General features: G+C 50.0%; 1 protein-coding gene across 5 annotated transcripts in view; it reads left to right on the top strand.

Moving 5' to 3' along the window:
* The window catches only part of NEK11 (NIMA related kinase 11), a 219149-nt gene that overhangs the window by 159384 nt on the left and 32455 nt on the right, over positions 1-27310 (top strand). For 3 of the 5 annotated variants that reach the window (XM_031465352.2, XM_010979689.3, XM_031465290.2), the window contains exons 14-15: positions 501-561; positions 16325-16421. In XM_031465352.2, coding sequence (XP_031321212.2) covers positions 501-561; positions 16325-16421 — 158 coding nt within the window. Of the gene's footprint in view, positions 1-500; positions 562-677; positions 1043-16324; positions 16422-27310 lie in introns of those variants that run through there. The other 2 variants (XM_031465471.2, XM_064490756.1) reach the window with 2 other exon arrangements.

The following is a 27310-nucleotide window of genomic DNA, read 5'->3' as shown; positions in this document are numbered from 1 at the left end:
GATCACTAATTAAAAGCTGTGAAAGAAATACCTTCTTAAGTCCGGTCCCAGGGGAGGGTTAGGCTGTCTGTTCATTGGTAGACACAGAAACCTGAAAGGAAAGTATAATCTTGAAAGTATCAATTACTATTTTAATGAAAATAATGATAACATTTTTATGAGGAAAAAGCACTATTTATTATAGAAATTCATAAGCAACTTAAGCACACAAAGGGGAAGATAAAGGCCCCCCCGTAATCCCACCTTGTAGTCACACTGCTGTTCACATTTTCACGTGTGCTCTTCCCAGCAGAGACAGAGCAACAGATACATACACATGCACATGCAGACGGACGTACAGATAGAGCTGTTTTTCGTTTAAAAATGGGATCCTACTGTACAATAATTTTGCAGCTGGATTCTTTCAGGTTTCGTTCTGCCTAAGCATGGCGAGAGCGTTTTTCCATGTCATTAAATATCCTTCTACTTTCCGAGGAAGTAAACCTCTCTCGTTCCGACAGGACAGTGACACTGAAGCCCTGGTCAGGTGTCTGGAACACATCCTGGGCCACTCCTCTCTCGGTGAGTAAGTCTCTTCAGATTCCGAAATCTACCTGCCGATTCTAACGGGACAGCCAAGGAGGAAAGAGCGTGGAAGGGTCTTAGAGATGTTTTAGTCCAAACTCCTCCTTTGACAGATGATGAGGCTGAGACCAACAGAGGCTGAACATCTGGCCCGCGGGCCCAGAAACACAGAGAAGGATTGGTGGTGGTTGTTGTCACGTGACCCTCCAAAGATGGATAATTAAATTCCGCAGTCCCCTGGGGTCACATGTGCCCAGCAGGGCGCAGTGACAGGGTTTCACGGGCTTCCTGGAAGAGGACTCTCGCTAGTCCTTTGGAAACATCGCACTCATTCAAGCTGAAGGTCAGTCAGTTCCTGGAGGAGATTTGGCCTAGAAAACAAAGCTGAAATTTCTTTCGTGTTGTCGGGCTCCATAAATGGGATCGCTGTGCTTCAAAGATAAAACCCTATTTCTAAGTTTCTTTCTTGTTTCAATCTGACAAGCCCCAGGTTAGAAAGCCAAACATCTAGTATGGACGGTAATTTGCCACCTGACACGGACGGGGTAGTGGAGGACCCAGCCTGCTCTCTGCGGGCTTCACTCTCTGCGGGTTGAGCCCGGATGGAGGCCCCTCTGTTCACCACTGCCCGCTGCCTCGGAGGGACTTCAGCTCCGCAGGGTTTGGTGTCCACGGGGGCTCCTGGAACCAACCCCCACGGGTACCGCGGGACGACTGCATTCTTCTAGGTCCTGGGTGAAAAGGGGTGAGGTTTTTTTTTGTTTGATATTTGATTGTGAATTTTTATTTTAAATTTTTTAATTGTGTGTCCCAAAGCAGTCCCTTCCAAGGGCCTGGCAGGAGTAAAGATTAAGTGTTGGGGCGTGCCAGTGTTCACCACTGTTGTGTTAGCTTTATGCACAGTACATAGCCTTTTTCTGGCTTAGTCCACATCTCTGTGTGAGAAGGCACACTCATGACACAGCTCTCTGATTTTTCCTCCCCACTATCACCCTGTGATCTGTTTAACTGCACATCAGTAACACTGAGGGGTATATTTATCCCAAGTTCAAACTGGCAGGCCAGGAGGGCTGTCCTTTGGGCAAGCACTTCTCTCTCTGGACCTTAGTTAGACTAGCTCAGTGATTTTCAAACAGGGTTCCATGGGGAGCTCCGGGAGCTGGCGAGGGAGCAGGGGTGCCCTGAGCAGCACAGGGACAGAAGCCCTGTCTACACCCTCATCTCTGCCTCTCCAGAGTGTCTAACATGGTGTCTGGCGCAGAAGAGGCCCTTCACATGTATTTTTAAATATTTTAAAGAGAAATCAGATGTAGACTCTGCTCCTTTCCCAGCTTCAGACAAAATAGTTTCACTCTTACCTGTTTTAGAAATTAGACTTCTACATAAGATTGTCTCTTAAAAACGATTCCACTGCAAAAAAAAAATTAATGCTGGATTAGATAGATGATATCTAGATTCGCTTCTAGACTGTATGATTTTATAAAAATGAGCATTAGGAACAGAGGACAAAAATACACATTCATCTCTGCCTGGAGCACCATCAAAGTGACAGGACGGGAATACAGCTGATACAAACATGCAGAAGACACAGGGAGCGGGGCGGGAGGCGGGGCGGTGAGAGCCGTGAGTGAGGCTGAGAAGCAGCAGGTGAGTGGTGAGGATTTAGGGATGAGCTGGGGAAAGTGCGGAGCCTAAGATGCTGTGGGAGGGCAGAGGGTTGGGCACCGGCGGACACTGACATCAGGGGCCTTGCTTCTGAAACACCTGTTCGGGGAGGTCCTCGCAGCAGGACCCTTACTGCAGAAGAGAATATTATTACTTTGAGGGCTCCCGGTGCTTCTCTGTCATTCCTAGAAGCCATGAAGAAATCCCCTCGGGTGGTCTGGGGGAAGAGATGGCTCAGGGAGACAGCGTCTGCTTTGCTCTAGCTACATTTTGGGGAGATTCACCAGCTGTCATAATGGTTACTGCTTATTAGTCATGGTGGTTGTTGATTTATGTCAGAACGTTAACAGGGTCCAAGGGACATTGTAAACCTAATTATGTCAGCGTCTAAGTCTTGTGCCTTAAACGTGAAGCCTCTGATGCAGCTGCGTACGCTCCGTTCACAGTCATCATCGGCACGTGCATCTCGGAAATCTGTTACCCTGTTGCCCACTAGATTGTCAGTTATCTTCCACAAATGTTTTCAAGAGCTTCTCCCAACCCTCAACAAGAGACGAAAGAACAGCAGATGCAAATGCCCTTTCTGGTTATTTGGACCAAGAAAGCAGTAACTCTGTAGGCCTGGGATGTGCTGGCAGTGGTTCGCCCTAGACTTCGTCTACTTTGTGACAAACGGGCAGTGATCCCCACTTCCTGTGTCCCAGGGGAGTGGAGAGGGTGGAGCGTGGAGAGACCCCAAGTTAGAAGGTGGCTTTCTGAAGTACAAGTTCAGTGCATGAGTGTCCTCTGTGCATCAAGGTCAGGTTAAAGCCTTGGCCAGTGGTTCTCACGCTCGAGGGCCCATGAGGACGCAGGTGCGCATTTCTGACAAGTCCCGAGTGACGCTGCTGCTGCTGCAGGTCAAGTCCCTCCGGGACAGCCGCTCACCGCGCTCACCCACCAGCTCAGAGCTCACGCTTTACTAAAGTATAAAATTACATTCTCTTTCTTACAGTGAGAGACAACTTGCCTGTGAGCTAAAATGCACATAGCCTCTTATAGCCACTTTTTTGTCTTTTTGTGGTGATGTCAGTGTGTGGAGGGCCACCTGGCCCTGTCCTGTGCTTCCCTGGAACCAGCATTGTATTTCTGCCTCACCCTCAGCCTCTGTACTGGACATTTAGGTGGGTTCAGGAACCTCGTGAAGACTCAGACGTGGAGATCTATCTGGAACATGGTCCCAGCCACCAGTGGGGTCCTGGACAAACCAGTGCAAAGCTTTGTAACAATAGCAGAGAGCACCCCCAGGTGCTTCCTTTGCACATGGGGGACACATCACTCCAAGTGGAGGCACTTCCTTTATGAAGCCCGAGATCCCCCCCAAATTTCCCAGTCTTGAATAGATGCTGAGGGATCCTAGGAAGAATTAATAGAGGAAAGGAGAACAAAATTTAAGGGAGCAGGAAAGGCCAGAAATGAGGGCTGGGGGCCAGCTCAGAGTGTCGGCAGTGGCCATTTCCCCAGGGCAGGTGCTTCAGAACCTGAAACATCCATGGTTGACACGTGCAGCCTTTCTCTCCACTCCATTCTTCCCGACACACATTCACAAGCACATCTGGTGAGCCAGTGTCACAGCGGTAAAGAAAACAGGGTCCACTCCCGCCCAGCTCCCGGGTTAGTGCGGGAGGCAGATGATGCGGGTACAGTGGGGAGGACCACGTGGCCTGGGAACATGGTCAGTGGAGGAGAAGGGCTGTGCTCTCCTGGGGCCCTGGGGCAGGACGAGACCTTCTTCTCAGTTAAGTTCTCAGACTCTTAACACGTAGCCAGGCACACAGTAATTTCCAGCAGTCGTTGGATGAATGAAAGGAAAGATATGCAGCGCTGCCCAGTGGTCGAGGAGAGGACGGGGCAGCATGGCAGCGCACAAGTGGGCACTGCCTGGGCGTCTCCATGGGCCTGTCGGGCGGTCAGTGCTGTGGGATGTGCGGGGTGCAGGAGAGTCGGCACGTCTGGACCCACGGGCCACGGCCGCGGAGGGCCTTGGCGCTGGGCTAAAGGGTTTGACTTTATCCTGTGGCCCAGGGATACCACTGGTTTTTAAGCATGATCAGAAAAGATCTCCTTTACCAAACAATGAGGAGGGCTCTTAGGGAGAAGTGACTTGAGATGGGGAACCGGTTACAGGCTCTTGTTACAGAGGCAACAGATGGTGTAACTGTTGAGGCCCCTCGCTACCGAGAAGATGACCTCTGTTTTCCCTTACATGGGACTTAGAAAGGAAAACTCTGTCTCTGTTTCTTAGGAAATGGATTGTGAACCAGGGCAACGTAAGAAGTTCAGCACTTTTTAATGTTTGGGAAATTAGCTGTACTTCTAGAGGGCCGTCATCTGCAGACCGATGCTGTATTTACAACAAGGCTTGCTCCATAGATCCAAGCTGGGGGTTATCATAGGAGTCATTAGAATACAAGAGATGCGGAAATATACACAAAATGTTATGATAACTCACAGAGAAAAAAATGTGACAATGAGTGTGTATATGTCCATGAATGACTGAAAAATTGTGCTGAACACTGGAATTTGACACAACATTGTAAAATGATTATAAGTCAATAAAAAATGTAAAAAAAAAAAAAAAAAGAATACAAGAGATGCTTCAGAACCTCTCTGTCCACTAGGGTCCCTTAGCGTGCTGGCACGTCTCACCTATTTGGCTTTTTGACAACTGTTTCCATTCAGTTCTCCCACTGAGCCTTGGTAATTACTGTTCAATCCCCACTAAACAATGGGACTGCTTTAGACCAGAGAGGACGTCGGGGCTTCTGAATCCCTTCGAAGCCTCCTTTGCTGAAGCGCTTCAAACCCTGAGCCGTTCAGCGCGGGGATGACTGGCAGCCACTTAATCTTGCACTGCTGTGCCTTCCACCTCGACAGAAAAGAAGTTCTCCTCATCATTGCAGCGACTTCCGCAGAGTGTTTTACCTTTGGTCACTGACACGTAGAAACCACTGTATTTGGAGGAGAGGAGGGACATTGTGGATCCAAAAGCACTGGGATCATTTTGATGTGAATGCACAAAAGCTCTTTGCCACTATCCCTTCTGTTCATGTCTTACAGAAATTTAATAAGTTCCTTAACACTTGAAAGGATGCCATAAATTCAGAATTGGTGGCAGTGCACAGAGAACCTGCTGTGTGTCTGCTACTGGCCATGAGTGTGGTGATGGGAAGGCAGTGGGGGAGAGGCTTGGTCACATACATAGATTCCTAAAACAGTATTACTGATTGTTCTTAGCAGTATACTCCTAGCAAAGAACGTTCAGTGTGTTCCTATTACCTAGAAGAACGTTCCAGGCATGAAGTTGAGCCTGCTAAGGGAGAAACTCCACAACCACACGTTCCTCTATCACACGTCGTGATCTCATCCAGCTTGATGGACTTTGTCGAGGAAGGTGCTGGAGCACGGCAACGTGTTAGGTCTGGGTCCTGCCATTGAAGGCCTGTAACTTCAGAGCAGGACCAGGACAAGGGCCTAAATAACTGAACAGAAGGAGAAAAGGGTTCAGAGAGTGTGGGGGTCACTTTTAGCTGGGGGATAGACGTCATCAAGGGCCAGGAGAAGGCAGCATGTGACACAGTCCTTAGTACCAGGGGAGCTCTGGCGTGAGAGGCGGGGGCCCTGCAGGGGCGGGATGGGCGGAGGCACAGAGGCAGGAGCCGGGGCCGGGGCAGGCTGGCTGGTGGGGTGGTGGGCGCTTCCACTGGCGTCGGTAGGACGTGACCTGTCTTGGTAGCTTCCTGTCATTATTTTTCCTAAACAAATGAAGTCTTTTCCCGATAAAGGGCGTTCACTGGGCTCTTTAATATCCTTTTTGTGTGGGGAAAAAGAAGCACACTCGATTTAATGTTCAATGGATTAAACTGAATTATTAGAAAGATATTACCACCTCCTTTTCCATCATATGTGTAGCAGATTTTTTCCAGTCTATTTTATGTCATTAATTTTGTTTATTGTTTCTTTGGGATTTTTGGAGGGGGAAATTTCTTACTTTTTTTATGCAGGCAAATGTGACAACTTTAATAGACTCTAGCTTTTCTGTTTGTTTGTTTTTTTAAGAGTGTTTTATATATAGCCTCCTTAGTTTTCTTCTAGACTTTTTGTCTTATTTTTCACACTTGAGGTGTTTACACCAGCAAAATTTATTCTTTTCCACTTAATTTAAATTCTTTTGCTCCATATTATGACTCCTGAATATTACTTGTTTATGACTCCTCCTTCAGCCTGCTGAGCTAGCTTCTGAATCCTCGGTCAGTGCCAGAGGGTTCTCATTCCACTGCCTTTATGCAATGCTTTAATGTCTGATCAGACAGATGTCTTCAAATTTTCTTATTTTTTCAGATATTCTCCTCTTCTGACATGCATTTCCCCACATGACTTTTAGGATTCTTCATCCATCCCCAAAGGACACGCCCTTCTTCCTATTACTCAGGTCTTTATGAGAACTTAGTAACACAGCATTTATACAGGCACCTTGCAGCAACACGACAACGATCTCACACCTGGTCAGTGCAGAAACATTGTTCCACGTTTGTTCCACGTTCTGACCCCTGCAGGAGCTTGGGGCCTAAACTGTGGCTGCACTGCCCAGAGCCTGCTCCGCGATGTGCAGGCTGAGAACAGTGTTCGTCCCTCTACCCCTCGTGGTTGCTGTGGGGCCCAAGGCCAGGGGCGGCTCGGCTTGGGTGCCAGCCCATGGTCTCTGGGAAGGTTGGAGTCAGATGTTGCTAAGACCGAGGTCATCGGAGATCTGGACGGGCGCTGGAGGATGCCTTTCCCGGCGACTCGCTCGCTCACACAGCAGCAGGTTGGCAGGGGCCTCGGTTCCCCTGCACACCAGCTCCTCACGGGCTGGCAGAGCATCCCCGAGGCCACTATTGATGGGTGTGGGGGCCCCGGTGGCCCTAACCCTAACCCCTAACCCTAATGCTGATATACTTGAGGGCCTTAGTCAGTTCTGAAGCCAGCCCAGTCTGTTGTTACAGAAAAGCAGGTTTTGTTTCTAAAGCTAAGCTTCTCCATGCTGGCAGCCCAGAGTAATTAAACTCCCAGTCTCTGGCTACTGTCTCTCTCAGGTAAGCACAACTGAAAATGTTAGGGCCCGGCCTCCACAGGCCGCTTACCCTCTGTGCACATTTGATGGCGGCAGTCAGCCCTAAAATAGACACACCCTCTTTTTTTTTTTTAATTGATAGGTGCTATTCTTAGAGGAGCTTCTGGTGTACACAAAAGGAAATGAACACTTGCAAACCCCTGAACTCCTGTTGTTTTTCATCTTCCATGAAATTTGGTTGCATATTTGCTGTGTGAAATAATAACCATGTAATAAAAATAGAAAGTTTATTTATTTCCTATCTTCTGGTATTTATCATCTCCCCTATGAGTAGCAGTTTTCCTTTTCCAAGCTGACCCACTTTTCTTTTTCCAACTATTTAATTTTGATAACGGCAGTGAGTGCGTCTTCTGTACTGAGAAGCTGCCCTGTGCAGAGCAGTGGGGTGGGTGCCCTGGGCACAGGGCAGGCCACGAGAACGCACCTGGGGCCTTTCCCAGCAACCACGCACCTTTATGTAGATCATTGCAGTGAAGCTTCACTATAGCCCCAAAAGGCAGGGTTTTGGTCCAGGTGAGGAAACTGAATCACGGAAGTTTTGTAACTGACGGAACATAGCAGAGTCAGAACCCACAGCCCATCCTCTGAGGCAGCTGGCGCCCTTGTCCTGCTGGACGTACGTGGAGGTGGTTCTCCTGGACCATCTTCTTCCCTATCCTCCTGCCTGCTTCCTCCCCCGCCTCCTCCTGGGCTGTGGCTGGGACACAGCCTCAGGGAGGGTGGGCAACTACTTCCTTAGGTGGAGGCTTCTGCCCTGTTCTTACGGAAACAGCTCTTCAAAAGAGCTGGGAGTGGAGTGGGGGGTGGAGCGGGGCAGGGGGGTGGGGCCGGGCAGGGCCAGGGGCAGGGGGGCAGATAGGAATTACACTGTCATTTTTACCATCACTCTTACCACATACTCAGCTTGTTAAAGGCTCTCAGACAACACCCCCCACCCCTCCCACCGGTACTCATGTGGTCAGGGCTTGGGTTCTTTGAGAAGCAGCCCTGGACAGGGAGCTGCGTGGGCAAGACACCTGTTCGGGAGAGCCCTTAGTTTTGGCCCCTGTGGCCAGGAGGGAAGGGGGCAGGATGGGGCAGAGGGCCTGACGAGCCTCGCCCGACCCCGTGGGGGGTCTGGACTCCTCGGGACTGTTTGCCATGGCCACAGTGACCAGGCTTTCTCCCTCGGCCGTGATTGCTCACCAAGTGGGGGCCACGCGGGAGGCAGCTATGCAGGGACCGCAGCTGGAGGCTGCCTGTGACCAGCACTCCCGGCAGCTGGGCAGCAAGTCCTGTCTGGCAGGGAGATCGGGTGGTGTGGCTCCGCCTCTGGGTGTTGGGGTAACACTGTGAAGACAGAGACCAGCCTGCTTTGTAGATTCTTAGCCAGTTTTATGGGCACCCTGAGGTCCAGAGTCATCACCGGAGAAGCTCAAGGAAGAATCCTCCCAAAGATGTGGGTCAGCTCAGCCTCAGTCAGTGGGACAGCTCTCACCCCCCTCCTGGGGTTCATGGCTGGCCTTGTAACTGGGGCCCCAAGGAGCATCCTCTGGAGGGGCGGAGACGCAACCAGCATGTGTCCTGTTCGCCCCAAACCTCTGCCTTCGGAGGAGGAGTTTTGTCTGCCTATCTCCTGCATTTTCACAGCCAGCCCGTGACGATCCTTGTGTGGACGTGGCACTTCCGTGGGGGGGGTCAGAAAGAGCACTCATCTGGGAGTCAGGACGCCACAGTCCTCGTGCTGTCTGTGCCCTTCCCTTTTGGCTCGGTGATGCGGGCCACACCAGGCAGCCCCTCGTGGCCTCGGTCTCCCCACCCCCAGGCCGAGGGACTCTGGCAGAAGGGGTCTGTGGGCCAGCTTACAATGCTGATGGTTCTGCACCACCGAGAGCAGGGGCGGTAAACCACGGCTCACAGGCCAAGTCTGGCCCACTGCCAGTTTTCGTAAATACAGTTTTTACTGGAACGTAGTCTTGCTCATTTATCTACCGACTGCCGGCGGCTGTTGTCAGTTGAATTGTTGCCAGCAGAGATTCTTTGGCTTGCAAAGTGTGAAATGTTTACTAGTCGACCCTCTACAGAAAAAGTTTGCCAACCCCTGGGCAAAATCTTTGATCGTGTGCCACCCTAACAGCTAGAGGGAGAGAGAAATGGGGCGCTGGAGATGTGCCTTTGCAGTGATTTGGGCAAAGAGGACGCCTGTCAGGGAGCTGATTCCCGAGTATTCTGCAGGAAATGGAGGGAAAGCGGAGGGTGCACAGCGGAGACCGCGCACCAGGGACAGTGTCCGCAGGGATTCCTGGCTCAGCAGTGTCCAGGAGCTGAGGGGACGTCTCTGCCAGAGTACCCGTCCCGCAGGGCCTGCGTCAGCACCTTCTTCCCCGCGCGGCGGGCGGTTTAGCAGGGAGGGCGTTTGCCCAGCAGCTGAAAAGAGTGAAGGGAAATTTTGGGAGACGTGAGAGAAGAATCTCGCTCTGCTGCTGAAATGTCAGGCTCATGGAGCTGCCACTCCGTCAGGGCAAAGGGCCTGCTGGCCGGGACCACAGAAGCAGACCGGATCCTGGCCGTATCGCTGTGAGGAGCGTAAGGATACATGTGTAACATCTCTTCACATCCTGTTGTTTCCATCTCGTTGTCAAAACACTCCCGTGGGGAGCTAGTGAGTGTTAGCGCCTCAGCAGCCTGTTCTTCACAGGTGGGAGGGACTTCGGGAAGATTGTGCCGGTGTCCAGTGATGCCCGGAACGTTTATTGTTGCTCTTTGTCTTCGTTAGCGTAAGTGCTACCTTCTCAAGTAGGCAGATATGTAACATACCAGACCCTAGAGTGTTTGAATTGGAGAAGACACTGAGGTATAAACTGAGGAACTCGGCCCAGGGAGGTGTCCTGAGGGCCCCGCAGCGGGTCAGAATAGAGCCAGTACGATAACGCAGGTCCCCGGCCTCGAAGGCTGGAGCTTTCCCACAGACCGCCATGACACCCCTCTGTGGTCCGCGTACCTGTGTGTGTGTGTCCTCAGCAGTCCTGGGGATCAGCCCCACAGACGTCCCACCTTCCCCGGCTGAGCGCAAGCCCTCCACAGGTGAAGGACCACAGCTACTATTCATACGACCTCGGAGTTTTAATTTTTTTTCTGATACCTAAAATATTTACTTAAATAATAACTCTATTTTTAAATGTTTTTAAAATTTTGTTTTTTATTGAAGTGCAGTTGATTTACAACGTTGGCTCCAGGTGTGCAGCAAAGTGATTCAGTTATACATACACATACTTCTTTTTTCAGATTCTTTTCCATTATATGTTATTACAAGAAATTGAATATAGCTCCCTGTGCTAGACAGTAGGACCCTGTTTATCTATTTTATATATAGTAGTGTGCATCTATTCATCCCAAACTCCTAATCTGTCCCTTACCTCCCTTTCCCCTCTTGGTAACCATAGTTTGTTTTCTATGTCTGTGAGTCTATTTTTGGTTTGTAAATAAGATTTGTATTTTTTTTTCAGATTCTACATGTGAGTGATATCATATGCTATTTATCTTTCTCTGAATTACTTCACTTAATGTAATAATTTTTTAGTCTATCCATGTTGCTGCAAATGGCATTATTTCATTCTTTTTTGTGGCTGGGTAGTATTCCATTGTGTATATATACCACATTTTCTTTATCCAGATATGACCTTTGATTTTAATATCCACCTATTGGACATCGAAAAATACATGCTTTACCTTAAGAAACTTGAAAACTTAAGCAACTTAAACCCAAAGCAAGCTTAAGGGAGAAAATAATAAAGACTGGAGTGGAAATAAATGAAATAAAGAATAGAAAAACAATACAGGACATCAGTGAGACCAAAAATTGTTCCTTTGAAAAGATTTTTATAAGTTGATTAGTTATACTGATCAAGAAAATAGGAAAGAAGATTAAGAAATCAGGGTTGAAAGGGGAGACATTGCTACCAACTTTAAAAGGATTATAAGGGTTTACCATGAACAGAGGTATGCCAACAAATTAGATAATTTAGATGAAAGAACAAATTTCTATAAAGATGAAGCTGACTCAAGAAGAAAAAGAAAATCTGAAGAGGCCTATATAACAAGTAGGGCAAATTAGTCATTTAAAAGCTTCCAACAAAGAAAAGACCAGGCCCATATTGCTTCACTGGTGAATTCCACTGAACAGTCAAAGAAGAATTAATACCAATTCTTCACATACTCTTCCAAAAACCAGAATACGAGAGAACATTTCCTAACTCATTCTGTGAAGTCATTCTTTGATAATAAAACCAAAGACATCACAAGAAAAAAAATAATAAATTATGGACCAATATTCATTATGGATACATGTGCAAAAATCATCAAGGAAATACTAGTATGCCAAACATAGCAATATTTAAAAAAGGATTATACACAATGACCAAGTGAGATTTATCCCAGAAATGCAAGGGTAGTTTTACTTCAGAAAAGCAGTTACGTAACACACCATATTCACAGACTAAAGGACAGAAACTATACGATCATCCCAATAGATGCAGAAAAGCAAATGGCAAAATCCAACACCATTTCTTGATTAAAAAAAAAAAAGAAAAAAACAAACACTAAAAACAACTGGGAATACAAAGGACCTTCCTAAACCTGACCAAGGGGCTCTGTGAGAATACCCCCAGCAGCGTCACTCAGAACAGTCGTTTTGTCCTTCCGTTCATCTGTCGTTGGGGAAGCAACCCAAATGTCCATCAGCAGACGAATGGGTAAACAAAAAGTGACACATATGCACAATGGAATAGCATTCATTCATAAAAGGAGGTCCTGACACGTGCCACAACATGGGTGAGCTTGGACGCTCAGTGAAGTAAGCCAGCCCCAAAATACTGTCTGATGCCACGTGTATGAATTACCTAAAACAGTAAAACCCACAGGCACAGGAAGTGTACTAGATGTCACCGGGGGTGGGGGGAGCAACGGGGAGTCACTGTGTAATACAGAGTTCCTGTTTGGAGTGGTGAGAAAGTTCTGGGCACAGATAACGGTAATAGCTGCCCATCATGCATGTACTAACGCCACTGAGTTGTACACTTAAAAATGGATTAAAAAGTTCAGGAAAAAAGGTAAACAGGACATAGCCTCTGTGGTCAGGAGTTGCTAACTAGTTGAAAAGGGTGGAGGCGCGGAGGGGGAGTATCAGAAGACCTGGCGGGTAGCACCTTGGCCGGGACCCCTCACGGAGGTCGACGTGGGGCAGGTGTTCGCTCTGGGACGTCTGAGCCGGGGCGGCCAGCACCGAGCCCAGGTTCAGTGCCAGCTGTGTTAGGTCCAGTCGTGCAGACTGCCTCGGACCTCTCCTTCCCCACTGGAATGGACCTGCTACCAGGACTCTGATGTGAGGTGATGCTGGTAAGAGGCTTAGCACAGGGCCTGGCTCTTATTTACCAAACACGGTTCAGCCGTTGCTGTGGCTGCTGTTGCTAGTGATGAACTGGGGTGAATGTGTGCAAAAGGAAGTTTCACAAAGGTGACAGACCCCAGACCTGAAATAAAAGTCACAGCCCTGGGCCAGGAAGGTGGGAGGGGCCAGGATGAAGGTGGGGGGACAGTTGACAGACGGGATGGAGGAAGGGGCAGAACAGAGGGAGCAGAATTTAGGGGGACAGACGTGGGGTGAGCGACACAGCAGAGAAGAGTGTGCTGCTGCTTTCAGAGGAAACAACAGAAACTCCAAGTCGTGACATCCGTTTCCAGTTGTCTCCAGGGCGCCTGTTCTGTGTGCAAATGGCATGATGGAGAGGGAGGGCAAATGCGCAGATTGTTGCTCAAGACTTTGTCAGTCACCGCCTCCTTTTCAAAACGTCTGGTCCTCAGTTCTGACACCGATGTGGGGGTGGAGCTGTGACAGGTGGCCCCTCCTCCGCTCAGGCCACTGGATGGCAGTCGCCCTGCCTGTGTTTTAAAGGGGCACAGTCCCTCCTCAGGACCACACAGCCCAGGCAGCGGGTGCGTGGGAGCAGGACGTGGCTGCGGGTGACCCTCTGCTCCCTCTGACATACCGCAGGGCTGTCCACAGAGGGGCCGCGTGTCTCAGGACTTCCCAGGAGCAGGACAGAGTGGTCAGACGTTTTCTAAAACCTGCCCCCGCCGTGCACATGTCCACCACCGTGGGTGCCAGCGGGAACCGAAGGGTGAGGAGTGTGTCGGAGCTGGGCTCCCAGTCAGGGTCTGCCATTCTTCAGAAAGGTTCTGGAGGGGGCAGACTGAGGGCCAAAGGTCCAAGGTCAGGAGGGACAGACCTGGTGGCTGGGAGAGCCTGGGAGGAGACGGTATGGAGCTCCCTGCTGGAAGCCCTCGGTGCGCCTGGCCTGCGGCGGGTGTCTCTCACGTGCCTACTATTCCAAATGCCTGCAAATGCTGTTGAAATTAATAAAGAGAAAGTTAACATTGAAAAATCGACATAGAGCTGGAGGATTCATTGATTTTCTAAGACATTTGAGATGGGAGAGCGTTGGCACCAGCGCCCCAGGGGCCAGGCCCGCCGTGCAGCCTCCCAGGGCCCCGGGCTCAGGGGAGCCAGCTCTTGGGGTTTAATAGAATTCCTTATAATTTGCATCTGTGTTTTGTGAGTGACATCTGAGGGGACAGTGGACCACGTGGCAGGGGCTAGAAGCCTGGCTCAGCTGCCTCCCTGCTGTCCTTGGACCACCACCCACTCCCCAACACCCCCCTCCCCCACTGCTGCTGCCTTTCCTCCCAGCGGGGGCCTGGCCATGACTCCTGCAGGCTGGGGCCCTGGGAGGGTCTCCAGTCTCCTCCAGAGTTTCTAGCCCAGTCTGAAGGGAGGATGACATGGAAAAACACCCAACAAGAAACACGGGGACAGGCCCCAAGAGATGCAGAAAAACACACCAGCTCTTCTCTTGCTTTTGAACGAGGGGCCCTGCGTTATCACTTAGCACTGGACCCACAAGTCACAGAGCTGGCCTGCACATTTCTGTGTCACCCGGAAGCGGAGGAGAAATGCAGACTCCAGGCCTAGCCCACACCCACTTGTCAGAGTCTGCATTTTGCCGGGATCCCTGGCTGGATGGTGTCACAGTCGAGTTTGAGAATCAGTGGGGACGCAGGGACCCTCTGGATGAAGGCTGTGACTCTAGCCCAGGTGGTATTAATCGTGGTGGCTGAGTGTGTTATCTTTTTCTTTGACACAAGCAACCTCTATTTGTGTTGGAAGGTGGGCGGCAGGGAGAAGGCCGGTCAGTAAGAAACACGGGAAGAGGAACCACTCTGAGCATCGCAATTTGCCAGCCCTGTTGCTGGAAACTCTGTGCCCCATCCTCTGCCCTGGGCTGAGGCTTAGCGTCTTGCCAGTGATGCTGAGAGCCTTGCTGAGGGGAGTCGTAGGCGGATTAAAATAAACTGCAGCTCAGGAGAAATTGTTCTGACCTTTATTTGCAGAAGCCCTCAGGGTGGCCAGCTCTCTCTGGGAGAGATGGGGAAACAGTGCCTTCCTTTCACTCTTAGCAGAGCTGATTTTCCAGCTTGCATGTTGCTTGGCATCATGTGGTTGTTACTTCAGTACTTTTCAGGTTCTAGGAAAGATGTTTATAAAAAGCAGCCGACACAAATCTGAAATGAACCTCAGAGGCGGGAGGATGCTGACATGGAGCCGCCAGCTGGTGACAGCGAGGCTGAGGGTGTGTGACCTCCCACCAGAGGGGTGACCTCCCGAGTGAGAGCAAGGGGGCTGTCGGGACCCAGCACCTACCGGGGTCTGCATGTGGGGCAGGACTGGGAGGAGTATGCCATTTACTTAGCTCAGTGTCACATGCCCTTTACAAAGTTCGTATCAGTGACTCTGCGTCTAGGGATGGAGCCTGGGGACAGACCAGAGAGCATGACAAAGAGGACAGTATTCGTCAAGATGGTGTCTGTAGGAACCAGAAGTCCAAAGGGGATGCGTGCCCCCGAGGGGTGTACACAGGAAGGGCTGGTCTAAGAAATAAGGGAATTTGCATTTCACCTTTTTAATTAAAAAATATAGGGAAAAGGCTGAACTGAGATGTAAAATGGGGTTGGCGATCACTTCCTCATTTGGTGCTGAAATCAGATGGTCACGTGTTACAGGAGATGCTGGGCAAAGCAGGAGTTCATGGCGTGGGCAACTCCCCTGACAGAGCAGCTCCGTGGGCATCATTTGTAAACAGATCTCAGGGCTCTGAGCCTTTTCCTGGCAGGATGATGCACCGTGTGGGGGTCTGAGGATGAAGGCACAGGGGGACGCTGCCCCTCCCACAGCCCACATGCAAACCCAGCTCCAACGACCCACCCCTCCCCCAGGGGCGTATTGCTTTCCCGTCAGCTCCAGTGTGTTCATGAGAGCCTCCAGGGTATCGTGGTAAAAATTATGATGCTCTCAGCAGATTTCATCACCCTGCAGCTTTCGTTAATGGCTCTTTACCTCCTGACCCCAGCCTTGGCCTTCAGCTCTGTTCTGCTAAAGTTCAAGGCTGCATATTACCCCCTGGTCAGCATCTAGCTTCCCACTGCAAAAAAGCTAGTGCTCAGGTGTGAGGTCAAGATAAAGGGGAAGCTAAGCTTATTAGAAAAAGAACCCTTGGTTATCTAAGCAATTGCCACCCCTGCTGAAAGACCCTAGCCGGAGCTCTCCGAGAGGGTTTGCTTTTCCCCTGAGTGGAAAAAGCCCATCTTGTCACTAGTGGTGTTTGTTTAAATCATCCTTTTTGAGAGAGGCTTTGTCCTGAAATTCCTCACGCAAATTAAAGCCATAAATAACCTTGTCATTTGGAATAAATCTCTTTAATAAGCATGTCATAATTGAATTTATCTCGAATTACTGTGGCATTACCTTGTAGCAAAGGTGGCTCGCTGCTGCTTTCCGACTGCCCTTGAATGTCGCCTTGACGTTGCTGCAGTGCTGATGGCCTCAGTTAAGGGCTGTGCATTGATTTTCAGACACAAGGACCTTCGCCAGCTCAGCTCCAGACCTACCCACAGGACCAACAATTTTCAACAGCGCGGTGGCCAGGACCAAGATGGAACGCATGCGGGAGTGAGTAGCCCAGGGCCTGACCGCGGGAGAATGCAGCGTGAGAGGGTGCGGGCAGAGGGTGATCAGTCATGTGATGCCATCCTTTGGTCCCCATGAAAATTGCATTTCTGCTTTCCTAGGAGCAGCAGGGAGTGGGGTGGACACAGCCCCAGTGGAGAGGCCTGAATCCCTGTGATCTGAAGGTGTTCCCCCAAATTCATGTGTTGAAACCCAAACCCCCAAAGGAGATGGTATTAGTAGGCAGGGCCTTGGGGAAGTGCTTAAACTGTGAGGGTGGGGCCCTCCAGAGTGGGATTAGTGTCTCAGAAAAGAGGCTTCTGACTGCTCCCGAGCCCCTTCTCTCGGGTGAGAGGGCCCCGGCTGTGACCCAGGAAGAGGGCCTCACTGGAGAGGGACCACACTGGCATCTTGATCTCAGAATTCCCAGGCTCCAAAACTGCGAGCCAAAAAGTCTGTTGTTTACAAGGCCCCCAGTCTGTGCCGCTTTGTTATAGCAGCACGGACGCACTGAGACGGCACCTGCTACAAACTGCTGGTCAAGGAAGAGACGCAGCCTCCGAGCCTAAGGCCTTCCCTATGACTCCCGTCTCCAGTTGGGGAAACTCCCTGTAAAGGGCTGCTGGTGACTGTTTCGGGTTCTGTGGGCCATACAGTGTCTGTCCCTGTTACTCAGCTCTGCTCTGGGAACATAAAAGCTGCCGTGGACAGTGTGAGTTAGTGAGCATGGCTAGGCTTTAATGTTATTTTCAAACTGCAGGTTGAATTTCATGTAATTTTCAGGTATCACAAAATATTATGCTTTTTTTTTTTTTTTTGGTCAACCATTTAAAAAGGTTCAAAGAATTCTTATCTCACAAGATATACAGAAATAAATAGCAGGTCAGATCGGGCCTATAGCCTGTATAGTGTGTGGACCCTCCTACAGATATTCCAACTCAGAAACTTCTCTCCAAAATCGACTTCCTCTGTTGGTGCTGGTGGAGTAGTTAGGAAGTCTAGGAAAAATGATTTTCACTTGATTGGCATTTATGTTCTTGCATCATCATCTAGGCTACTGTTTGGAAACAAGAGAAAAAAAAGTGCTGAAAATTATTTCCAGACCTCGAGCCGATAATGTGTTTAAATGCCTGTTGTTTTCAAGTCCTGCCTGTTTCTGAGTGGTCACCTAGTAACACAGTTCCCATGGCAACCAGAGCGTCCCCAGAACTGGAAGCGAAGGCGTTTGGACTTAACTCCCCCCCCCCCCAAACCTGTCCTGGCTGGGAGGACGTTGCTTTGCAACCTCCCTGCCAAGAATCTTCCAAGAGAAGAAAAGCAACTCACTTATTTCGCCCTTAAAACTTAACAATGTGCTGTTGTCAGATTTTTGATTGAAGGCTTCATTTCTTTTGCAAAGTACGCAACACCTCATTTCCTAGCACATGATGACATGCTTTAAATAATTCAAATGAAAGTAATTTTGCCAAAATAAGTGACCAAGATGCGTCCCAGCGATCTTATTCCTGGTGTGCGGTTTTCCTCCTTGCTGTCTGGCCGAATTTGACCAAGTGTTTTCTGACTCATCTTTTGATGTGGATCAAAACAGTTTGGCCCACTCCCCCGTGGGTGGTATTGCTCCTCTGGCAGAATAACCCGCCATCCCTGTGGTCCTTGTCGCGAAGCCCTGTGCACTCTGGAAAAGACAGAAAGGAAGCGGAGGCTACAGGGCTGCGTCTCTCTTGAGGATGTGTGTTTCCTCGGTGTCTAAGACTTAGCGCATAGCCGGAGAGAGGGAATCTGGCCGTTCCCTCACCGTGTGAGGGTGCACTGGCCACATCCTCAGCATGCGGACAGCAGAGAACTACGAATGACATTCGTCCCCAGGGAGGTTAGGGAAAGTTCTAACTGAGAAGCTAAACGGCAACACAGTGGCTATGTAATCTGAGGTGATGGCTAAGAAAAGTCCCCAGATAGGACTTGTGAGAGCTTCAGGGTCAGGAAAGGGAGTCGGGGATGTCTCCAGGGGGAGTGGGAACTAGGTCTTGGCTTCATGGAGAGGTGGGATTTGAAGGGGTAAAGAGAAGGGGGAAGCTGGAGGCCAGCAGATTTGCAGTCTGAGTCAGTTGCACCAGATTTCTGAGCTCAGGCAAGTGAGTTCATTCTAAGGTTCCGTTTTCTCATCTGCAAAATGATCATAATGTTATTGCCAGCACCAGTCTCTGGGGAGCAGACTCAGGGACGGGGATCACCATGCAGGAGGTCCGTGAGTGAGTGTTCTTAGGCCAACATCACAGAAAGGAGGGCAGAGGAAGCAGACTGGGCACAGGGACTGTCCAGCTGTGGCACGGCCTCAGTGGAGGCCTCAGTGGAGCTCTGCAGAGAGCTCTGAGGCTGGGGTGATCTGAAGAGCTCCCCCGGGTCGCGGTGAGAGGGCCAGGCCTGTACCACCCCAGGTCGACCAAGCCCCAGATGCGGGCCACCCCAGAAAGGGACTCTGACACAGTGTTATTCAGCCAAGGCAATCCCCGCAGGCGCTGGCGGCCGAGGGCAGACCCTTAGCGTCACCTCCGGCAGCTGGGGAGGCCTGCAGGGCCTAAACATCTTGGGTGTAAAACTGGTCCGTCTGAGAGGCATTCTCGCAGAAACATCAAGTGTTTGGTGCCCAGCTCTAAGGAGTAAAGAAGGTAACTTTTTATTCAAAGAGCTGTAGGGAAGGGAACGCAAGGGGTGTGCTATAGGGATTCTAATTACATCAGGTTAATCATGTTAAATTTTTTTTAATTTATTTTGAAAAATGTCAAGCCTGTAGAAAAGTTGCAGGGATCACACAATAAACACCTATGTCTCCTTCACCCCGATTCACCAGGTGTTGACATTTCGCCACATTTGCATAATCTCTCTACATCTATCTATATGTAAATTATTATAATTATTATTACCATGGTATAATTTGAGAATAAATTTCATTCACCATGACTGTTCACGTCTGAATATTTAAATGTGCAGCTCCGAAGAACAAGGACATTCCTTTATATAATCACAGTAAATGATTCAATTTAAGAAATTTCACACTGATGTACTATTTAATATAGCAATCCACATTCAGATTTTACCAGTTGCCCCAATAATGGCCTTCACAGGATGCAGACCCGGATCACACACTGTGTTCAGTTGTTGTACCTCTTTGGTGCCATTTATTCTGGAACATACCCTCAGTTCCGTGCCATCGTTCGTGATACTGACATTTTTGAAGGCCAGTTGTTGTGTAGAATGTCCCTCAGTTTGGATTTTTCTGGCTATTTCCTCATGAGTAGATCCAAGTTATGTATTTTTTATCCTATATAAGAGATGCTGTGTCCCTCTGAATTTTTAAAAACATAATTTTCAGAACTTGCAGACATACACAGAATTAGCCAGAAGAGCACTGTTAATGCCAGTGGACTCATCAGCCAGCTCAACAGGCAGCAGCTCGTGGCAAACCGTGTTTTGTCCCTAGTGCCGTCCATTCTCCCACACTGCTTTTAGGAGCAGACCCCTCCTCATATCTCTTCATCCATCAGTCTTTCAGTAACACGTGAACTGCAGCTTGCTCTTCAACACCTTCCCGTGGGTGTTCATGAGGCATTTCAAACTCAGGATGTTCAAAACTGAACTCCTGGTTTCCCCACCGAATTCGCTTCCTCCGTGGCTTTTACTCCACCTTTACATAAGGACCTGGCTCAGAACCAGCCTTCCAGCCTGGCTGTCGGTGCCTCTCAAGGCTTCGTGTGGAGGGTTACAGGTACCAGGCAACCCGCTTCATCTCCTCCCTCGAGAGCGAGGCTCTGCGAGGAAGTTGGGAGGATCATGCAATGGTTGTAGGGCAGGGTTTCTCCACGTGCCCTCAGCTAGGAGACCCTGGGGTTCCGTGAGCCTGCAGGGTCCGGAAAGGGTGGACCCAGTACAGCAGTCAGGAGGGAGGGCACCAGGCCAGGGACAGCGACTGCTGGGGTCTATGTCCTCGCCTCTCATTGCTAGCATGTGTCCTCGGACAAGTTACCCGACCTGCTTTGGCCTGAGACTTCTCCTCTGTAAAAGGTAATGGTTCCTACCTCATGGGGTTTTCTGAGGGTTAGCTGGGATTACGAATAGATGAAATGCACTTAGGGTATTTCACGGCACAGAGTAAATGCTCAATAAATGTTAATGACTTAAAATAGCCTCTCAGTATACAGGTGGTTGCTTCCTTTTGAGAGCCCTAAGCCAAATATCCGGAGGTGTTGGCACACTCTAGCCTGTTAAGTGATGTTTTATACCTGAGGGCATCTGTGGGCAAAGAAGCTGTGCGTGAGGACGTTTGTCGAGCATTGTTTTAGCATGCAAACAGAGGGACCAGTTCTCTGGGACAGGGTCATGAAGTTGTTGAATGTGAAAGCCAACCATGTACTGTCCTCCAGCACTTGGCTTGCTGTCAGGGCCACTGCTTACTCCTGCTGGAGACCAGCCACAAATGGAACTCCCTACAGGGGCCCAGGCAGCAGTCTCCTGAGCAGTTGTTAGGTGGCGCCACTCAGAGTCATTGGAATGTCTGCAGAATCACAAGAAATCGGTGTGGACCTCCTTACTGGCTGAGGAATTTCCACGTACATTTGATGAGATGTTGCTATTCGTATATAGATGGGTGGATGGATGGATGGATGAGTGGATGGGCCTTTGTGCCTCCATGGGCCTCCGGAAGCCTCTACCTTCAGGGCGGGGGTTTCTGGTTTTCTGTTAAGAAGAGCTTTCTTTACCGCCATCAACTGGTTTCAATTCCAGGCCTGGCTCCACGCTCGCTGGAGGCCCTATGGAATGACGGCAGGTCAGCCTGCAGCAGTGAGGATGTAGGTGGCACACTGTCCCCAAGGGACCACGCCTGTCACTCACCCAGGCCAAGGCCGTGAGTCAGGCCATGAAGGCCTGCTCTGTCTGAATGAATGGTTAGCAGTTGGCACTGGAGAACAACTGTGGTTATGAATGTAGACCTGTGAATAGTTACATGCTAGGCCCTGCCATTCTGAGTCCCTTTATTTCCCAGAGAATTGTCATGAGGAGAGCCAGGTTTGGGATTAAGTCTCAGGCACCTCAGAGCAGTTGTTCCTAAGGTTTTTGGACCCACGAAGTCTGTCATTAGAGAGATTTGCTACTGAGGAAATTCCGAGGCTGAACTTCTGGCTTCCCTGTGAGGGACTTGTCAGATTCTTGCCTTAGTGCCTGGGGACAGTGGGGATAGGAATGGCCTCCACTGTCTTGGTCAGTTGGACCAAGTTCTTGGGATGGGATCCACATCACTGAGACTCAGCCTGAGAGTGAGAAGCCATAGAGAAGGCCTGAGGGTCTGAGGGAGCACCCGAGCCCATTTCTCCAGTTGGAGTTTGATTCCCTGAAGTGCATCTGGGCCCTAGAGGGGTGGCATCTCTTTGTGGTGACCACAGCTCTGAATCACCTCTGCATTGCCAATTCATGCAGAGGGCACAGGAAAAACAAAATATTGTCTGCATGGATGTGTGTCCCTGCTTTTGGGACACATATATCAGGCTTCTTGATGTTGTCCCACAGCTCACTGCTGCTCTGGTCATTTTTTTAAGCCTTCCCCCCACCACCCCCGCCATCTGTTTCATTTTGCATAGTTTCCATTGCTATGGCTTCCATTTAGCAAATCCTTTCTTCTGCAGTGTCTAATCCCATCCAGCGTATTTTTCATCTCAGACATCGTATTGTTCATCTCTGCCCTCGTCTGCTAGCTTTGACATGGGTGTGGTTTCTGGGTTAGTCTGGATGGACTGACTTCTCTCCTTGTTGTGGGTCATATTTTCCTGCTTTTAGTGTGCCTGGTGATCTTTTACTGAATGTCAGGCATTGTGAATTTTGCCTTGTAGGGCACTGAGTATTTTTGTATTCCAGTAAACAGTCTTGAGCTTTGTTTTTAGATGCAGCTGAGCTACTCAGAAATAACTTTATACAGCTGTGCTACGTGGGACCAGAGCAGCAGTGAAACTATGCCTGCTTATTGCCCATGACCACAGCAAGACCCTCGTGTGTGTTCTGCTCTGTGGCCAGCGAAGTCTACAGTGTGGTACTGAACGCGGATCTGGCAGGTGGGGGGAGGCACTGTCCCGGCCCTGCGGGAGCTCCGAGCTCTGCTGCCTCTAACTCTCTCACGGGGTTCCCCTCAGGGATTTCCTCCCAACCACACACTGACCTGCACTGAGCTGTGTCGTGAGTCTCTGTGTGCGTACACAGATGCTTCTTTGTTTTAAATTTTTAGAAACTGCCTTTGTTTTATTACTTTTGTTTCTTGATTATTTGAAGTGTTTCCATGTGTCCAAAGTCAAATTCATAAAAGGGCATATTTTGGGTGGTGGGAAAAGTAACTAGGTTTTATTTATTTTAATGGAGGTACTGGGGATTGAACCCAGGACCTTGTCCATGCTAAGCACACGCTCCACCACTGAGTTATACCTCCCCCCCCCACAACAAAAGGGCATATTTAAGGAAGACTAGCATCTATCCATGACGCCTTACCCTAAGGTCTCCCCTTCCCAGAAGGGAATCATTTTTTAATTTTTTATGGCTTGTTCTTTCATTTTTAAAATATATTCAAATATTTTTTAAGAAATTGATATATTCTTAAGAAATTGATAGCACATTATGCAACTTTTACTGCCTTCACTTGGGAACATACCCTGGAGATCACGTCACAATAGCATGTAGCAGTACACTTCATTCTGCACATAGCTTTCAGCATTTCCTTCGTGTGGATGGACTGCCGTCTGTTCACCTGTCCCCTAGGTGGTCATATGGGGTTCCCAGTCCTTAGCTATTACAAATAGTTCTATACTGAATGACATTGTGCACTCAGCTTTTTTGTTTTGTTGCCAGTTTACCTTTTGAGAGAGATTTCTGTAAGTGGAATTTCTTGGTCAAAGGACAAATGCACAATATTATTTTGGTTATTATATATTATATTTGGTTATAAAAACACAATATTATTTCCAAACATCATTTTGCATTCCCAGCAGCAGTGTACGAGAATGCCTTCTCCTCCTTTTCCACACAGAGTACATTATCAACCTTTTGTATTATATTATCTTCCTAGTTCTATTTATCCTTTTTGTAAATGTAGTCTTTCACTGTGGTGTCTATTTTACTTGCTTTGGGTATATTTTTTGCAATTTAGGTTGCTGTATTTTCATCTCTCTCAGCAAACACACTTGAGAGTCGAGTTCTCAAAATGTCTCAAAGTCTAGATTTGGAGTGGAAGGGAAGAAGCCACTTTTGGCCTCAGGTTTCAGCTCAGGTTTCCAACACAGTTTACCAGAAACATTGCTTATTGGGAGTCAAATGGTGTTGCTCACACATGTGAATAAAAAGCAATACTTTTTTTTCAACTAGCCAGTTAGTAGGAGATTTTTGTGTGAGCTGTGTAATGTAGTGAAGAGGTTCATAGGTGCTGAGATACCTAACATGTAGGAGGACTGCCTCTCCGGGGCTCTGATTTGGTGTCAGAAGTGGGATGACTCACGTCAGGGTGGTGATGCGCAGGGTCACGTCCACATGGGCACTGCTTCTGCTCTGGGGAGGCACTTGGCGCACAGTCCTTACTGAGGAACAGGGAAGAAGGCTGGCCCTTAGGAGCTGCTCCGGCCCAGGGTGTTTAGTGGACCGCACTCACGACTTGTCTGTGCAAGCACGCCCAGCACAGCGCACACCCTTCCGGTGCTCAAAACTGGCTGATGTATTTATGTGCACATCGCAGACACAGCCTGCCCAGGTGGCACTCGACAGTGTTGTCAGCTGCTCTGCGGGCAGAGCCTTCCCTGAGCGCCGCAGGGCTGCCCAGAGTTTCCCGGCAGTTTCATCGTGGAACTCTCATGTCAGCTGTTTGGAAAGGTCTCACCAAGGTCAGAGCACAGCCCTGGTGGAGTGCTGTGACAAGGGCTGAAGTCAGCTCTTTAGGGGCTGTAGAAGGCACCAGGAGATTCTATACGTAACACTGAGGTCACACGTGGTCATTGGCTCACTCTTGAATGGATGGCTCCATCCAAGTTCTTGAAATGATACTTTCAACTACAGGAAGGCCTTGACTGAGGAAGGTCACACTGAAGATGAGAAGTCCACGGCCTTTACTGTCCTGTCCTTCTCGTTAACCTGATACGGAGCTCATGGCACAGCAGCAACCACTTGTAAAAATGGCGGTAGAGCAGGAAGCGTGTGAGAAATGTTCCCCAGACAGAGTAGCACGAGGCTGGCAATACTGTCAGCTCAGGTTCTGAACCAGACCAAAGCCGTGGCAGTGTTCCTGCGGAGGGAAGCTTGCTTCCTCCGTGCCGGGGAGCGTGCCCAGCCGGACACCCCACCCTGGGCAGCGCTCACCGCGTCCCCACGGGGTGGGCAGCGCTCTCTGCTCTAAAGGAGGAGGCGGAGAAACGGCCCCACTGTCGCACAGCTGGCAAGTGGCAGAGCTACATTTCAAATGGAAACCTGGTTACTTCTAAAACCACCGCTGGGAACCACCACTGAGGTGGGTGGTGACAGTGCCAGCAAGTGACACAAGGCTTGGGTCCCTCAGGAACTCTAAGGGGCCCTTCGAGTACCACAAGCCTGGCAGCAGGCAGCAGCACTCGTTCTCATCGGTGGTCACAGGACGTGCCAGCCCGTTGAGGATGAAGACTCTGTGACAGAAGAGCTAAGGAGACGCCGGGCCACAGCCAGTGCGCGGGCTCGGGCTGCTGCCGCCGGCCTCCGCCCCGCCACGTGCTATCGGGGTCAGTGGGGACTGCCTCTGTACTTCAACAGCTCGGGCTTCTCCTTGGTCAAATGTAGACATTTAATACAAAGAACTTGCTGCCTGAGGTTTCCAAGTGCTTTATGAGCAAAGCTCATTGGGTCTTGCTGATTGAAATAACCCTTCAGTGGAGAAACAGATGCAGCGGTGGTGGTTTTCTCCTCTGCTTTTCAGATCTCACTGAAGAGGTGTTCGTTGTGTCTCAAGTGTTCCCTCTCGTTAATAAAAGGTCGGGGTTGGGTAGCACTTCTGAAGGAGCCGCTGATTGAAAGCAGCATTTCAATTTCAAAACAACAAACAACAGCTTGTATGTAAGGAGGGCTTGGGGACCAGCAAACGAGGGCTCCTTCCCCACAGAGCAGCAGCCGTTCCAAATCTACACGTCAGCTTCAAGAGAGGGTCTACGATCAATTATCGTGCTTTCCTTGAGAGCCTGTCAGACGGGAGGGGCTGTGTTGTTCGTGCGTCAGGGAGAAGCCTTGCACCTGGCGAGGGAGGCTGGCCACCAGGAGTGTGGTTCACAAGGCTGGGGTGAGCACCAAGCACCACCCCGTGTGGTCACACCCAGGAAGTTCTGAGGCGGCCCCTTCCTGCTCAGGGATGGACAGGTCCTCGCACTGCTCAGCTGACGCCCCTCCCTCGGATGGGGCCATTCTGTCTGATTCCTGCCCTAGGAACGACTCCCCTCTTCCTGTGAAGGTAGGTTCAGCCTCGCAGCTGTCACCCACGTGCCGGCCGGCCTGTCCTGCCCCTCCACAGCTGGGGACCTTTGGGTCACATCCTAAGTGTGGTGCTTGGGTGGCTCACAGCCCTCCCTGGGACATCTGCAAACCCCCGGGTACCCTGAGCATCTCCTTCTCTGTCTCTGTTGCCTCTATCCCACGCCATATTGGCTGAGACTGAAAATGTAGCCTCCTTACTCATTTTGCTTAACATCCCTGCTCCCTCCATCACCTCTATGGGCACTGGACTTTTTTGTAGATTTGGAAGCTGGTGGTAAAGGCTTCATGTCCCTAGGACTTAAGCAGCTTCAAATGATCATTAGGCTTCCCTGTTCTTAAAAATGCTATTACCTGTCACAGGTAGACTCACTGGAAGGCAGGCTCTGAGATGATTTCCATGCAGGAAGTTTTCCGGCAGGGGCCGGCTGTCTGGGTCCACGATGTGGAGGAGGAAAGGAAGCTGGACGGGGCCAAGGGTGAGCTGGGCTGCAGTACCGTCTCAGGGGGCCTTGCCAACTGCATGGGTGCACTGAAGCTGGGGTGACCCTGCCTGCAAAGTTGTCCCATGTTGGCTAGAGGGGATGGGGCTTGAGAGCCCTGGACCCACCAGTCACCAGCTGCAGGAATGCAGGAGGCAGTGCTCCCGCCTGGGGAAGGAGGCTTTAGTCCTGATGAGGACTCCCGAGGTGCAGCCCATTGTCCGCTGCCACCCCCCAACCCACACAGTGCCCTCCATTCCCAAGTGCATTCCGTTCTCTGTCGTCTCAGGAGAAAATCAGTGTCCTCGGGCCAGCGCCTCAGGCCCTCCTTCTCTATGGCTTTTGCTCACATCTGTGTCCTCAGGACATCAACTTTCCCCGAAAAGGTCTTCTGTACATACTTTTTCTAAACACGTGTGTGTGTGCACACACCAGCTGAAGTGTAACACACTCGTACCCGAGTTCCATTTGTTCCATTTCAGTGACAGTGGGAGGTATCAGAGGTAAATCACTGAAATGAGCGGCACGCAGACTGTAGAATCTGAACAATCGGGGTTTGCAGCTGGGCTCCTCCTCTTTCTCCGTGGTCTCAGACGAGCCCGTTTGCCTCCACGTCTCTGTTTGTTCGCATGTGACATGGAAGCGTGTTAGCGCAGGCGTCCACGGACACCCGGCCGATGCCTCCCTGCTCACACCTCTTTCCTGACCCTCCAGTTGCCGCTTTACATCCCTGACTCTGGGAGCTGGTGTGTCACTGACTATGAAGATGCTTGTTCTGTTAGGTTTTTTCACAAAACTTTCCCACAGATTTGAAATGCTGCTTCCAAGAAAACAACCCTAAAGAGGCCCTTCGGTTGTCAATTGCAAACCGGTGTCCCGGGTTGGGGGGGAGGGGTCACAGGG

This window comes from Camelus dromedarius, chromosome 2 (genome assembly GCF_036321535.1).
Source record: "Camelus dromedarius isolate mCamDro1 chromosome 2, mCamDro1.pat, whole genome shotgun sequence".
Taxonomy (NCBI): Eukaryota; Metazoa; Chordata; class Mammalia; order Artiodactyla; family Camelidae; genus Camelus; species Camelus dromedarius.
This window is presented reverse-complemented; position numbering and strand designations above follow the sequence as displayed.